Here is a 14,206-nt window from a genome sequence, read left to right as displayed (position 1 = left end):
TGTGATAGGGCTTGCCAGAGCTGAGCCCAGGCACCTCTAGGCTTGGCAGTTCATAGCCTCGGCACTTTTGGGCTTGCTGCATCAATTATCAATGTGAAAAAAAAAAATTGCTTGAGCCCCATCACCAAATTGCTTGAGCCTTGGCAAGTCTTTCATTACAAATTAAGCACTGGATAAAATCATTCATCAAAAATTACTGCCACTAATTGATGGGGATTAAGGGGGGCGGGGGGAGACTTCTCTTATGGGTAGGAAATACAGTAATTAGGATTTCCTGCACCTTCTTATGAAGCATCTGATACTGGTCAGCCAGACAGGGCATCTCACTATATGGACCACGGATGTGACTGAGTAGGGCAATCCCTATCTGGTTATGCTTTAAAAGTTTGTTTTTTTCCCAAAAAGGATGGTCTTGAAGCACATTGCCGAAGCAATGAGATCCTTGGTACTTCTTTGCCTGGCTTTTGTTAACTGCATTGTTCCAAAAGACTTCAGTTGTCTTAGTGGATTACAGATGGAGATGCAGTTGTTGATGTACCCCAGTCTTAACCAAGGCCTAGAAGTGGAGTAGGACCCACCCAGTGGAGCATGTGGAGCTCACAGTCAGGGATGACATACTCATAGCAGCTCTTCCTGTTGAGAAGGTGAGCTGCTGCATTCTGTGCAATTGGAATTTCTGCATCACTTCAACCTTCAACCCCAGAATTACAGTAATCCAGTATGGAAGCAACGAATGCATGGATTGCTTTGGCCAGATCCTCACTAGGGAGGATGGGTCAAAGTCTCCTAGCAAACAGAGTTTCTTGACAGGGATACTAAATTCTGCAGGACCGTGAAGCTTTGCACCTCTTCGATGAATTAGGGAGGGAAATACACCTTGAAAGGAGGAGAAACCAGTGGCCTAGCTAATTCTTCAAAACATTGCTTCTACTTGACCAGCTGTTCTTCATTCAAGTGCTTTTAGGCAGTGGGATCTTTGTGATGGTGTTGACTATATAGAAAATGAGACACACACCCCCAGGTTGGTGTCATTGCTATTTAGCTGGCAGGCAAGCCAAGGAGGTCTGACTGCTTCTCTAAGTGGTCTCAGGGAGAAAATGAAATGGAGGAAGAGCCTCTGGCATGTTAACTACAGTGGAGTTTAAAAATTACTTTCCTTCCCTGAGATTCTACCATCTTGATATTCCCCTTAGAATCATAGAATATCAGGGTTGGAAGGGACCTCAGGTGGTCATCTAGTCCAACCCCCTGCTCAAAGCAGGACCAATCCCCAACTAAATCATCCCAGCCAGGGCTTTGTCAAGCCTGACCTTAAAAACCTCAAAGGAAGGAGATTCCACCACCTCCTTAGGTAACACATTCCAGTGTTTCACCACCCTGCTAGTGAAAAAGTTTTTCCTAATAGCCAACCTAAACCTCCCCCACTGCAACTTGAGACCTTTATTCCTTGTTCTGTCATCTGCTACCACTGAGAACAATCTAGATCCATCCTCTTTGGAACCCCCTTTCAGGTAGTTGAAAGCAGCTATCAAATCCCCCCTCATTCTGCTCTTCTGAAGACTAAACATCCCCAGTTCCCTCAGCCTCTCCTCATAAGTCATCTGTTCCAGTCCCCTAATCATTTTTGTTGCCCTCCGCTGGACTCTTTCCAATTTTTCCACATCCTTCTTGTAGTGTGGGACCCAAAACTGGACACAGTACTCCAGATGAGGCCTCACCAATGTCGAATAGAGGGGAACGATCACGTCCCTCGATCTGATGGCAATGCCCCTACTTATACAGCCCAAAATGCCATTGGCCTTCTTGGTAACAAGGGCACACTGTTGACTCATATCCAGCTTCTCATCCACTGTAACCCCTAGGTCCTTTTCCGCAGAACTGCTGCCTAGCCATTTGGTCTCTAGTCTGTAGCGGTGCATGGGGTTCTTCCGTCCTAAGTGCAAGACTCTGCACTTGTCCTTGTTGAACCTCATCAGATTTCTTTTGGCCCAATCCTCTAATTTGTCTAGGGCCCTCTGTATCCTATCCCTACCCTCCAGCGTATCTACCTCTCCTCCCAGTTTAGTGTCATCTGCAAACTTGCTGAAGGTGCAATCCACACCATCCTCCAGATCATTAATGAAGATATTGAACAAAACCGGCCCGAGGACCGACCCTTGGGCCACTCCACTTGATACTGGCTGCCACCTAGACATGGAGCCATTGATCACTACCCGTTGAGCCCTTTCATAATGAATTGTTCTAACTTCTGTACAAACTGAATCTGCTGGGTTTTTTCCCCCTCCAGAACAGACAGCAGACTTTTTCCCTCTTAAAAATAGACTTCATTTTTCCTTCACCTTCTAATCTGAATTATCCTTAGTAGAGTTCAAGATGGATGTGGTGATGTGTAGCACTTGAAAAGTCTCAACACCTGATCTCCACAGGACTATGTTTAGTCAGTCCAGATTAAAACGTCCTGCACCATTATGCTCCTAGGTCCTCCTAATAAAAATCAGTCCTGACATCTCCTTCCCTCCTATCACCCCTCCACCTACATACACCTAATTAATTAATTCCAGGCTCCCTAATTTTGTTTGCAGGGCTTCTGTAGGGCTGCTGCCATTCTGGACATGTAGGAAACCCTTGGCCTTCCACATGGGCTGCTCTCCTTCTCACTCCCATGCCCCACCAGGAAAAGCAGCAGCAGCATACTTTGGGCAGCCCTCGTCTAAGCGGTGGCTGGGCTCCGGCGCTCCCTGGGCAGGAAAGCTACAGTTGGGATCTAAACTGCTTGACAAACCCTTTGTCTTCCGTGTTCTGGTTGCATTCCACCTCAGTCTCGTTGGGAGAAAGAAATCCTTGACTCCAAACCAAAGCAATGGCTACAACGGTGGCTAAGTGAGAAGGGCCTCAGTTCATCAGCGAAGGAGCAGTCCGAGGGAATGCAGCCATTCTGGAGTGCTGCTGGATGTCAGTTTCTGCCTTGCCAGGAGCAACAGCAGCCTCAGTTGCTCTGCTCTTCCTTTCCACTCCCCTTCTCTTAAAAGGCGAAATGACCCTCCTTCACTGCAAAGCAGCAACATGGCTTGCTGCTCTGCTTCCTGCCCACCCCAACCCCTCCAGCTAAAGGATAGAGTTTGAACTACTCTGCTCCTTCCTTTCCCAATTCTCAGGGAATGAGCCAGAACCTATCCAGCTCACTCATCAGGAAAAGCTACTTGTCCTAGGTAAGTGAAAGCGGAGTTTTTCCCAACCTCCAGCCACATGATGCATAAAATGATCCAGTTACACAAGAGAGTCAGTTTTTTCCAACTCTTTTGATTTTATCACAAGTCTCTTTGTATTGGGCATTTTTCTTAAAGCCTCAGCTCCTAGAGTCATGTGATTAGATCAGTGTCTCAGCTTACATTAAAAAATAAAAAAGTAAGTTTCTAGTCCTCATGGTTGCGGAGAAAAGCTTTAAAATGTGAACCCTGGTGTTTAAGGCATCAGAATGCAAATAAAAAGGACCCAACATTTTCTTAAACAAAGAAATTTAATTATTTTTGAACACCTGGAGCTGGCAATACTGAAAATTGGCCCAGCTATTAAGTCAATCTGCTGGACTGAAGAGACTTCAGTTTAAATTCTCAAATAAATCAAGACACATCAAGAAGATACAAAGTTTTCTTCTGTCATCATGCTAAGCGATATAGCATGTTTACCTTCCAGAAAGAGAAGAATTAGGAGGTATAAAACTAATTTGCTCAACGGTATACAAAGAAGTAGATATCAATATTGTTGGTTTATGTATAACGTGTGTCAAACGTATAGTGCAACGGCCAAGCTATGCGGATAGCATACCAACAGTAAAGGCCACAGTGAATGAGGTTACTTAATTTAAAACATTTCATTATGCAGAAACAATCTGAAGCACACTCTCTCCTGTCTAGCAGTGCCATTTAATGAGATGGGAGGGGTGGAAAGAAAGACTAGCATTCTATGTAGGGAAAGGAAGCAGTCTTCCTCCACAGATAAATAATCCAAGTACTTCAAGCTGTGAAGCTCATTTATTTTGAAGCACTAAATATCTTGTCTCAGTAGAAGAGAGAAAGCAGAACAGCTATTTTTGCCCACAGCCAGAGCCAGCAAGAGGAAATTACAATACCCTGAAGAGCAGCTTTGCTTTCTTTTCCTTAACCAGAGTCATAAATACAGAGAGGACTTCACCTGCTTAAACCAAACAGGTAGCTGGAGATTTGAAATTTGTACACAAACTAGCCAACCCATCAGTCCCATCCATAGTGTAGTCATACATGTAATTACACACACATATTATGATCACTAATATAACAGGTGCATGTACATTCAGATATCATGCAGGCTATTAAAAAATAATAAAAAAAAAGTCACAAAATAATCAAAGACAAATCTAACCTGCCACTGCACCGTGAGAAAAACTGCCCCAATGAAATTGTACCTCACGGACACTACAGTATATAAATGTATTGCTCCAACCCTCTTAGAAGTAGTTTTAGCATGTAGGTTGCCAGGTGTCCCATTTTCAACCAAACACCAGGTCGAAAATAGACCCACCCCAGCCCAGTTAAAATGAGTGAGTGTGGGTGGGGGAGAACGAGCAAGGGAGGGAGGGGGGATGGAGTGAGCAGTAATAATTGCTCCCTACTGCAGAAAAATCATTTGCTCTGCAGATCTTCCCTTTAAGGGAGATTTAAAACAAAAGAAGAGCCTTTGCTTGTATTACCTAAGGATTTCTGAGGGAGACATCCCAGGGGTGTCTAAGCACGAACAGTTAATATTCAAAGAATTAAACAGCTAGTTTTCTGTTCACTTTTTTCCATTACTCTCAGCTTGAGCTAGTTTCTTTAGTGAATTTATCTTGATCTTCAGTTTCTACAGTCTGTCAACAGTCATTCATTTTCAGTTTCTGAGGCAACAGGGCAATGAAGCAACGTTTGGGTTATAAACACTGAATGAGAAAGTTTATTAAAAGTTTTCCTTTAGGTTAAGAAAAATAACCATAGAAATAGCTATTTTGTGAGATTTACTTAGAATAGAGAACCTATGCTTTGGTCCAAGTTTCAGCGGAGAGCAGGCTTTCTTTCAAAGGCACATCTGAATTCATGGTTCAGACTGACACTGCTTACACTCTACACAGAAATGCAGAGGGGTTGTTACATGGTAGCTCCTCAGGCAGTCTCTCAACTTGTTGCCCTCACTTCAAAAAAAATACAGTTGTCATCCCCACAACTGCTGCCGCTTGTAGTCATCAGGAGGAGCAAAAGAAGCTGTTTCGTTACCTTTAGACCGGAGCTAAGTGTCTCAAGCGCCGGCCATGAGTCCCTCATCCGTAGCGCTCCCACTAAGCTTTAGCGGCTACCATCGCCTCCAGTGCAATCCATTGCCACAGCTCGGAGGCCAGAGCAGCGCGCAGGGGAATGGAGCCGTGGGCCAGGTGTGCTCTCTGCCCAGGCGCCCAGTGGCTGCTTCGGGGCGAGAGGAGCTGAAACCTGAGATTACAGGGACAGTTTGGGTTTGGCTCCCAAAGGGACGGGCGCCTGTCAAGCCCCCGAGACAAACCGGTCTCTCGCACCTGAGCGGAACCCCAGCCATTTCCAGCCCAGATCCCCGGGGAGGCGACAGGGGCTCCTGGAACAAGCCCCTGGGGACGCTGCGCAGCCCCTGACACGGAAGAGCCGAGAGCGGCAGTGGCGGGGGAGCAACTAGCCCCCGCGGGCTGCGCGGCGAGAGGGCAATTACCCGGGTCTTGGCGCGCTGGTGCCTCTCCGGGTCCGAGTAAGTCCTGTCCACAGCCAGGCCGGTGTCGCTTCCAGGCATGGTGCCCCCGCGCCCCTGTTCTCCTCGGGCCGCCCGAGAGCCAGCAGCGCCCCGCGGGAGCTGCGCCCGAGCACTGAGCCCGGCTTCGCCGTCCCGCCGCTTGTGCCTCCTCCCGCCCCGGCTGCGGCGCTGGCTGCCGCCGGGTGCGCGACCGGCGGGCACGCCCGGCAGCGGCGCCTCCTGCCCCCGCCCATAACCCCTTTAACCCTCCGGCGGCCGCGCCGCGCCCCTGCCTGGAGTGGCCGAGGGAGCTGGGGCCGCTCCCTGGGCAAACCAGTCCCGCCGCTCAGGGATTCCCTGCGCCAGGGCGATGGAGGCGGCGGCGGGGGCCGGGCGCTGCCGCGGGGAGAAAGACAGAGGCGCTTGGACGAAAGGAGAAAACAAAAGGGGCCCAAACCCCTGCTTTCTGGCGGGCTCGGGTAGCCCCGGGCAGCCCAAAGGCTCAGCCTGCAGGAGGCAGGGGCGAGGGCCCTTGATCTGCTCCCGCTTTCATTCGAGTCTCTCCGCACTGTCACTCAGCCGGCGAGGAGATCCCAACGCTGCCCTGCCTTTGCCTTTCAAACCTTTTAAATCTGGGGTCATTGAGTGCTCCTGGGTGAGAGGCACTGGCTAGGCAGGACTTGTACTAGCTAAGCCACCCTCTCTCCTCTCCTCTCCCACCCAGGGCTAAGGGCTTGTCTGCGCTGAAAACGCTGCAGCACCACCATCACCATAGCGCTTCCGTGTAGACGTGACCTAGACCAGGCGTTCTCCCCACAATTTTTTTGGTGGCCTCACAGTGCGGCAATTTTTCCAAAAAACTTAATTAACTTCAGGAAAAACGAATAAATATGCACACATCCCTGTCCAAATCATTGTAATTTATGTATGTAGGGTGTGGTTTTTTGCAGACAGTAATAACTACATACAGTTGTCCCTATTCTTTACTGGACTGAAACAGAATAGAAAAACAAATACGGTGTTGCGCATGTTCTTGTCTTTTGTTGTTGTTTCTTTTGCTTTTTTGGTTTCTGGTTTTTGTTTGTATAGACTTGCTAGCTAATAAGTCTGCTTCTGTGAAAAGTGATATTTGTATGTTTGTTAATATCACTATTCACAACAGACCAAACAGTAACAAGTCACAAGGACCAAATAATATTCACCCAAGACTTCTGAAGAAGGGATAGCTCAGTGGTTTGAGCATTGGCCTCCTAAACTCAGGATTATGAGTTCAGTCCTTGAGGGGGCCATTTAGGGATCTGGGGTAAAAATTGGGGATTGGTCCTGCTTTTTGAGCAGGGGGTTGGTTTAGATGACATCCTGAGGTCCCTTCCAACCCTGATATTCTATGATTCTAAGGAAATCAAATATATAATTGCAGAACTAACCATGGTATGTAACCTATCACTTAACTCAGTCTCAGTACCAGATGACTGGTGGATAGCTAATGGGATGAATTTGCTGATGTTATGGGTCAACTGATGTTATGGTCATATGATTCTTTGAGCTAAAAAATATGAAATGAGAAGGAACTATGCCATATGACATTCACTTTCCATAAAACAGAGTTCTTATTCTGCCAGTGATGTGACTCTGTTCATATTTCCAGGAGATAATTTCAGTGGGAAATTCACTGTGTGTGGATTGAGAGCAGGATATGCCCAAGACTCTGTCTCCATTTAAAAGGTCATGAACTATTTTTACCCAACATAGTTTCCCCCACAAAAAGGAAGATTAGGATGTTTATTTTCTATTTCTTCTATAAATCGCACTATTATCACTCATGTTGCTATTGTTTCCACACATTTCAGCCCCACAACGTAGCAGAATGTTATCTGTTTAAATAAGAGCTCCAGAAACCTCTTAAAAAAGCAGTTATATGCTGAGAAGTGACTGTAACAAGGGTATAATGGGGTTCTTTGTTTCCTCTTGCAACAAATTTCAGGCCAGATTTGCTCACTTTATACATACAAATACAGGAAAGAGAACGGTTAGGTTCAAGGGAATCAAATAGCCCCAAAATTTCTGTGGGCCAAGTCCTCTTACATTCCCAGCTGAAAGTCTCTCCCTAGTGCTATTAAAGGGTGTTGACTTTTTCACCTTTTATATTAACAAAAATACAATTTAATAGCTAGCAAGAAACAGAATTAAGCAAACGAGTGAGAAAAAATCTGATTATCAGTGCTCTTCTGTACTATGAACAATTTCATTAAAGACTACTTGATCTCCTGTCTAAACCCTGTGTTTGTAACTATAAATAATAAAGATGAAACTCCAAATGGGAGAGTTCCTCTGTATTTGCATCAATTTGTAATCACTATGGAAGCATGTGTGAAATTGGTTTCAGAGTAACAGCCGTGTTAGTCTGTATTCGCAAAAAGAAAAGGAGTACTTGTGGCACCTTAGAGACTAACCAATTTATTTGAGCATGAGCTTTCGTGAGCTACAGCTCACTTCATCGGATGCATACCGTGGAAACTGCAGCAGACTTTATATATACACAGAGAATATGAAACAATACCTCCTCCCACCCCACTGTCCTGCTGGTAATAGCTTATCTAAAGTGATCATCAGGTTAGGCCATTTCCAGCACAAATCCAGGTTTTCTCACCCTCCACCCCCCCACACAAATTCACTCTCCTGCTGGTGATAGCCCATCCAAAGTGACAACTCTTTACACAATGTGCATGATAATCAAGTTAGGCCATTTCCTGCACAAATCCAGGTTCCTGATGCAGAACTCTTCCTTGTAAGGCACTGTAATGGTGTCATGTAAGAGAGTGAGAGGTTTCAGAGTAGCAGATGTGTTAGTCTGTATTCGCAAAAAGAAAAGGAGTCCTTGTGGCACCTTAGAGACTAACCAATTTATTTGAGCATGAGCTTTCGTGAGCTACAGTTAGTCTCTAAGGTGCCACAAGGACTCCTTTTCTTTTTTCTGTTGTAATATCTCAACTTTCATGTCTGTAACCGCGTGACCAGAGAGATTGAAGTGTTCTCCTACTGGTTTATGAATGTTATAATTCTTGACATCTGATTTGTGTCCATTTATTCTTTTACGTAGAGACTGTCCAGTTTGACGCTGTTCCTCAGACGTTCTTGTTAACTCCTGGAAATATGCTGGAAATGGCCCACCTTGATTATCACTTCAAAAGGTTTTCTCTCCCCCCACTCCACTCTCCTGCTGGTAATAGCTCATCTTAAGTGATCACTCTCCTTACAATGTGTATGATAAACACCCATTTTTTCATGGTCTGTGTGTATATAAATCTCCTCACTGTATTTTCCACTTTATGCATCCGATGAAGTGAGCTCTAGCTCACGAAAGCTTATGCTCAAATAAATTGGTTAGTCTCTAAGGTGCCACAAGTCCTCCTGTTCTTTTTGCGAATACAGACTAACACGGCTGCTACTCTGAAACAACAAGACAGAGTGTGCTTGTGTATGTGAGTGCATGAGTGTAATATACACCATATACATACGATACAGTGTTGATTGATACATGCATTACCAATAAATGTGGTGCTTTGCCTTATCCCCCCGAAAAGATCCTGTGCAGTACTTTAAGTACAACAATGTGAGGAGGATTTCCACACCTGAGCCATTCTTTTTAAGTGACAGATCTGAGGAACTGTCCCAGATTAAGGTGTCCATAGAGGAGGTTCTGAAACAAATTGATAAATTTAACAGTAATAAGCCCCCAGTAGCAGATGGGATTCACCCAAGAGTTCTGAAGGAACTCAAATATGAAATTACAGAATTATTAATTGGGGTATGTAACAGCGTTCCTCAAGCGCGGCCACCATGGCCGCAAGTGGTCGCCAGTAGCTTTTCTTGTGGCCTCTGGGGGGAGGGGGGAAATCAGTGGTGCCCACCCCTCCCGTCGCTCCTGTATGCAACACCTTGGGGTGGTTGCTGGGGCCACCTTGCACCACCTCTGGAGACACCTGGGGCACAACACTGGAGGAGCAGGCGACCGGTGAGTTCCTAGGGATGATGGGACTTCGGGCTCTAACCCTGGGGCAGTAGAACTCCCCACCCTGGCCCCCACTTCCTCCCCCAACCATCCCCTCATCGCCCCAGGACCCCGCTGCCTGCCCTTGCTGCCATCCAGTGCTTAATTTGTGTCAGGGCTAATAGCATAAACTTCACAACAGACTTCCTAGCTAGCAAGTCTGCTGTGAAAAGTGATATTGGTTTTTAAACATACTAGCTAGCAATAAATAAACTACAATGTTTTGGATGTGTATATATGCATATTTGTTTTTCCTAAATGACTGAATGCATCTGATGAAGTGAGCTGTAACTCACGAAAGCTTATGCTCAAATAAATTGGTTAGTCTCTAAGGTGCCACAAGTACTCCTTTTTTTTTTGCGAATACAGACTAACACGGCTGCTACTCTGAAACCTAAAGTTAAGTATTTTAGGAAAAAGTTTCAGAGTGGCCACCAGGAAGAGGTGGTGGCTACATTCTGAGGCCACCAAAAATTTGTCATGAGAATCCCTGATGGTTATCACTTAAATTAGCTTCTGTACCAGATGATTGGAGGATAGCTACTGTGATGCTGATTTTTTTAAAAGGTTCCAAAGGTGATCCAGGCAATTACAAACCAGTAAGCTTAACTTCAGTGCAGGTATACTGGTTGAAACTATAATAAAGAGCAGAATTATTACACACATAGATGAAGTCAATCTGTTGGGGAAGAGTCAACACAGCTTTTATAAAGGGAAAGCATCCTCACCAATCTATTACAGTTCTTTGAGCGGGGTCAACAAACATGTGGACAAGGCTGATCCAATGGATACAGTTTACTTGGACTTTCAGAAAGCATTTGACAAGGTCCCTCACCAAAGGCTCTTAAGCAAAGTAGACGATCAAGGGATAAGAGGGAAAGTCCTCTCATGAATCAGTAACTGGTTAAAATATAGGAAATGAAGGGCAGAATTAACAGTCAGTTTTCATAGTGGAGAGAAGGAAAGACAGGACGCTGGGTTAGATGCACTATTGGTCTGCCCCAGTATGGCCATTCTTACGCTCTAAAAACGGTGTGCTGCTGTAGCGCTTCAGTGTAGACACTCACTACAGCAACACTTTGTCAATGTAGTTAATCCACCTCCCCGAGAGGTGGTATCTAGGTCAATGGGCAAATTCTTCCACCAACCTAGCAGTGTCTACCCCAGGAGTTAGGCTTAATTACATCACTCAGTGGTGTGGATTTTTTACACCATTTTTCATTATCTTTGAAAACTCGTGGCGAACGGGGGAAGTCCCGGATGACTGGAAAAAGGCTAATGTAGTGCCAATCTTTAAAAAAGGGAAGAAGGAGGATCCTGGGAACTACAGGCCAGTCAGCCTCACCTCAGTCCCTGGAAAAATCATGGAGCAGGTCCTCAAAGAATCAATCCTGATGCACTTGCATGAGAGGAAAGTGATCAGGAACAGCCAGCATGGATTCACCAAGGGAAGGTCATGCCTGACTAATCTAATCGCCTTTTATGATGAGATTACTGGTTCTGTGGATGAAGGGAAAGCAGTGGATGTATTGTTTCTTGACTTTAGCAAAGCTTTTGACACGGTCTCCCACAGTATTCTTGTCAGCAAGTTAAGGAAGTATGGGCTGGATGAATGCACTATAAGGTGGGTAGAAAGCTGGCTAGATTGTCGGGCTCAACGGGTAGTGATCAATGGCTCCATGTCTAGTTGGCAGCCGGTATCAAGTGGAGTGCCCCAAGGGTCGGTCCTGGGGCCGGTTTTGTTCAATATCTTCATAAATGATCTGGAGGATGGTGTGGATTGCACTCTCAGCAAATTTGCGGATGATACTAAACTGGGAGGAGTGGTAGATACGCTGGAGGGGAGGGATAGGATACAGAAGGACCTAGACAAATTGGAGGATTGGGCCAAAAGAAATCTGATGAGGTTCAATAAGGATAAGTGCAGGGTCCTGCACTTAGGGTGGAAGAATCCAATGCACCGCTACAGACTAGGGACCGAATGGCTAGGCAGCAGTTCTGCGGAAAAGGACCTAGGGGTGACAGTGGACGAGAAGCTGGATATGAGTCAGCAGTGTGCCCTTGTTGCCAAGAAGGCCAATGGCATTTTGGGATGTATAAGTAGGGGCATAGCGAGCAGATCGAGGGACGTGATCGTTCCCCTCTATTCGACATTGGTGAGGCCTCATCTGGAGTACTGTGTCCAGTTTTGGGCCCCACACTACAAGAAGGATGTGGATAAATTGGAGAGAGTCCAGCGAAGGGCAACAAAAATGATTAGGGGTCTAGAACACATGACTTATGAGGAGAGGCTGAGGGAGCTGGGATTGTTTAGCCTGCAGAAGAGAAGAATGAGGGGGGATTTGATAGCTGCTTTCAACTACCTGAAAGGGGGTTCCAAAGAGGATGGCTCTAGACTGTTCTCAATGGTAGCAGATGACAGAACGAGGAGTAATGGTCTCAAGTTGCAGTGGGGGAGGTTTAGATTGGATATTAGGAAAAACTTTTTCACTAAGAGGGTGGTGAAACACTGGAATGCGTTACCTAGGGAGGTGGTAGAATCTCCTTCCTTAGAGGTTTTTAAGGTCAGGGTTGACAAAGCCCTGGCTGGGATGATTTAACTGGGAATTGGTCCTGCTTCGAGCAGGGGGTTGGACTAGATGACCTTCAGGGGTCCCTTCCAACCCTGATATTCTATGATTCTATGATTCTACACCTGAATGATGTCACTAGGACTATGTAACTTTCTAGCGTAGGACAGGCCATAGCTGTTCTTGCTTGGGGAGGTGGTGTTCCCATAGATTCAGAAAAACCCTTTTCATCAGTGTTGGCTGCTTCTACACTATGGGGTTATGCCTGTACAGCTCTGGCGCCATAGGCTGGGGCACTCTCCATAATGTAGACATATCCTAACTCTTGCTCAGCTACTATTTTGTCCTCTGTGTCTCCCTTCAAAAAGACAGTGTGGTAATTTCTCTTGTAGTCATAGATGGGCTAAGGTAAGAACACCACATTCCCAGTGTTGTCAACTCTCACTATATTTGGAATTTTTCTGAAAGGTCCAGCCCCACAAGGCCAGTGATTATGTGACAATCTCAGCTTTCATTAAAATAAAATTTAAAAAGTAGTTAAGTTTCAAGCCCTCACCGTTGTGGACAAAAAATGGCAAAAAATAAGAAAAATCTGACATTTATTATTTTTTAAGACCTTATGATTTTGAGGGCCTGACTCATGATTTTTGATCTCTTGACATTGGCAACACTGACTTCTGTTGAACATTCCAGTGCCACTGCTGTGGAGCACTCAGGAGCCATTCATTTTAATATAACACCTGCTTGATACAGTCTAGTAAATCTACAAAATAAACAGGGCAGAGATTTTCAAAGGAGCCTAAGGGAGTTAGGCACCTAACTTGCATTGATATTTTTCTTGTTTATCAGCACTGTACATTACCAGTACGGTTATAAATCTTGACATATAATAGAAAACAGAAGTCCAAGATTAAATCTGCAAGCCTTATGCAAATCTAAGGAAAATATACTTTCCAGTGACATCTCAGTATAGCATACCTAGTCCAGAAGTGCTTTGAATACCCTATTAGATTAATACATTTAAACTAATAATTTAACAACAGGAGCAATGTAGAAATAAAAGCATTTTGTAGAGTTGCTCACTCTCCTTACAATGTGTATGGTAACACCCATTTTTTCATGTTCTGTGTGTATATAAATCCCCCCAGTGTATTTTCCACTGAATGCATCCAATGAAGTGAGCTGTAGCTCACGAAAGCTTATGCTCAAATAAATTGGTTAGTCTCTAAGGTGCCACTAGTATTCCTTTTCTTTTTGCGAATACAGACTAACACGGCTGCTACTCTGAAACCTGTCATTTATGTTGCAGGAAGCATTTACAATTCTCCCTCCCCCAGTGCAATAATGAAACAGCTCAGGGACCAAATTCTGCCCCAAGTTACACTAGTGTAAATCTGGAGTTGTTTCAGATTCACACTGTAGTGACAAGAGCAAGATTTCACGTTCTGTTCTCATGAAATGCATGTGAATGCACTTCTTGGCGCTGGCATCACACCACCTTTGTTCTCAAGCTTCAGGGAACAGCACCCCTGAGGCCTGCACACATATACATCTCATTACTTTTGCACACCCTTGAGTGATTTATTGCCCATTTTAAAAGATTCCCATAATCATTTAACTTTTGTTTGCTAAACCTTACGTTCAGTAGCATTGTGTATGAAACAGGATTTGCTGTTGAGGGTTAATTATGTGACACAAGAGCCTAGTTAGTTTTCATGTTGTAAAATATTAGGAATCTCAAATAAAAAGAAAAGAGAACTAGAACTCACTCCTTTGGTAGGTTTTACTTCTGTTACGCTAACTCCTCCTTTTCTTCAGTTATCTC

The 14,206-nt window shown here is 45.0% G+C and overlaps 1 protein-coding gene across 1 annotated transcript in view; it reads right to left on the bottom strand.

The window, feature by feature from the left end:
• The window catches only part of TMCC3 (transmembrane and coiled-coil domain family 3), a 77,036-nt gene extending 71,109 nt beyond the window's left edge, over positions 1 to 5,927 (bottom strand). Inside the window, exon 1 of the mRNA XM_077832225.1 lies at positions 5,743 to 5,927. Within this exon, the coding sequence (XP_077688351.1) occupies positions 5,743 to 5,820 (78 nt within the window). The 5' untranslated portion in view covers positions 5,821 to 5,927. The remainder of the gene's footprint in view (positions 1 to 5,742) is intronic.
• Between the last annotated feature and the right edge of the window lie 8,279 nt (positions 5,928 to 14,206).

Source organism: Eretmochelys imbricata, chromosome 1 (assembly GCF_965152235.1).
Source record: "Eretmochelys imbricata isolate rEreImb1 chromosome 1, rEreImb1.hap1, whole genome shotgun sequence".
NCBI classification, from domain to species: Eukaryota; Metazoa; Chordata; order Testudines; family Cheloniidae; genus Eretmochelys; species Eretmochelys imbricata.
This window is presented reverse-complemented; position numbering and strand designations above follow the sequence as displayed.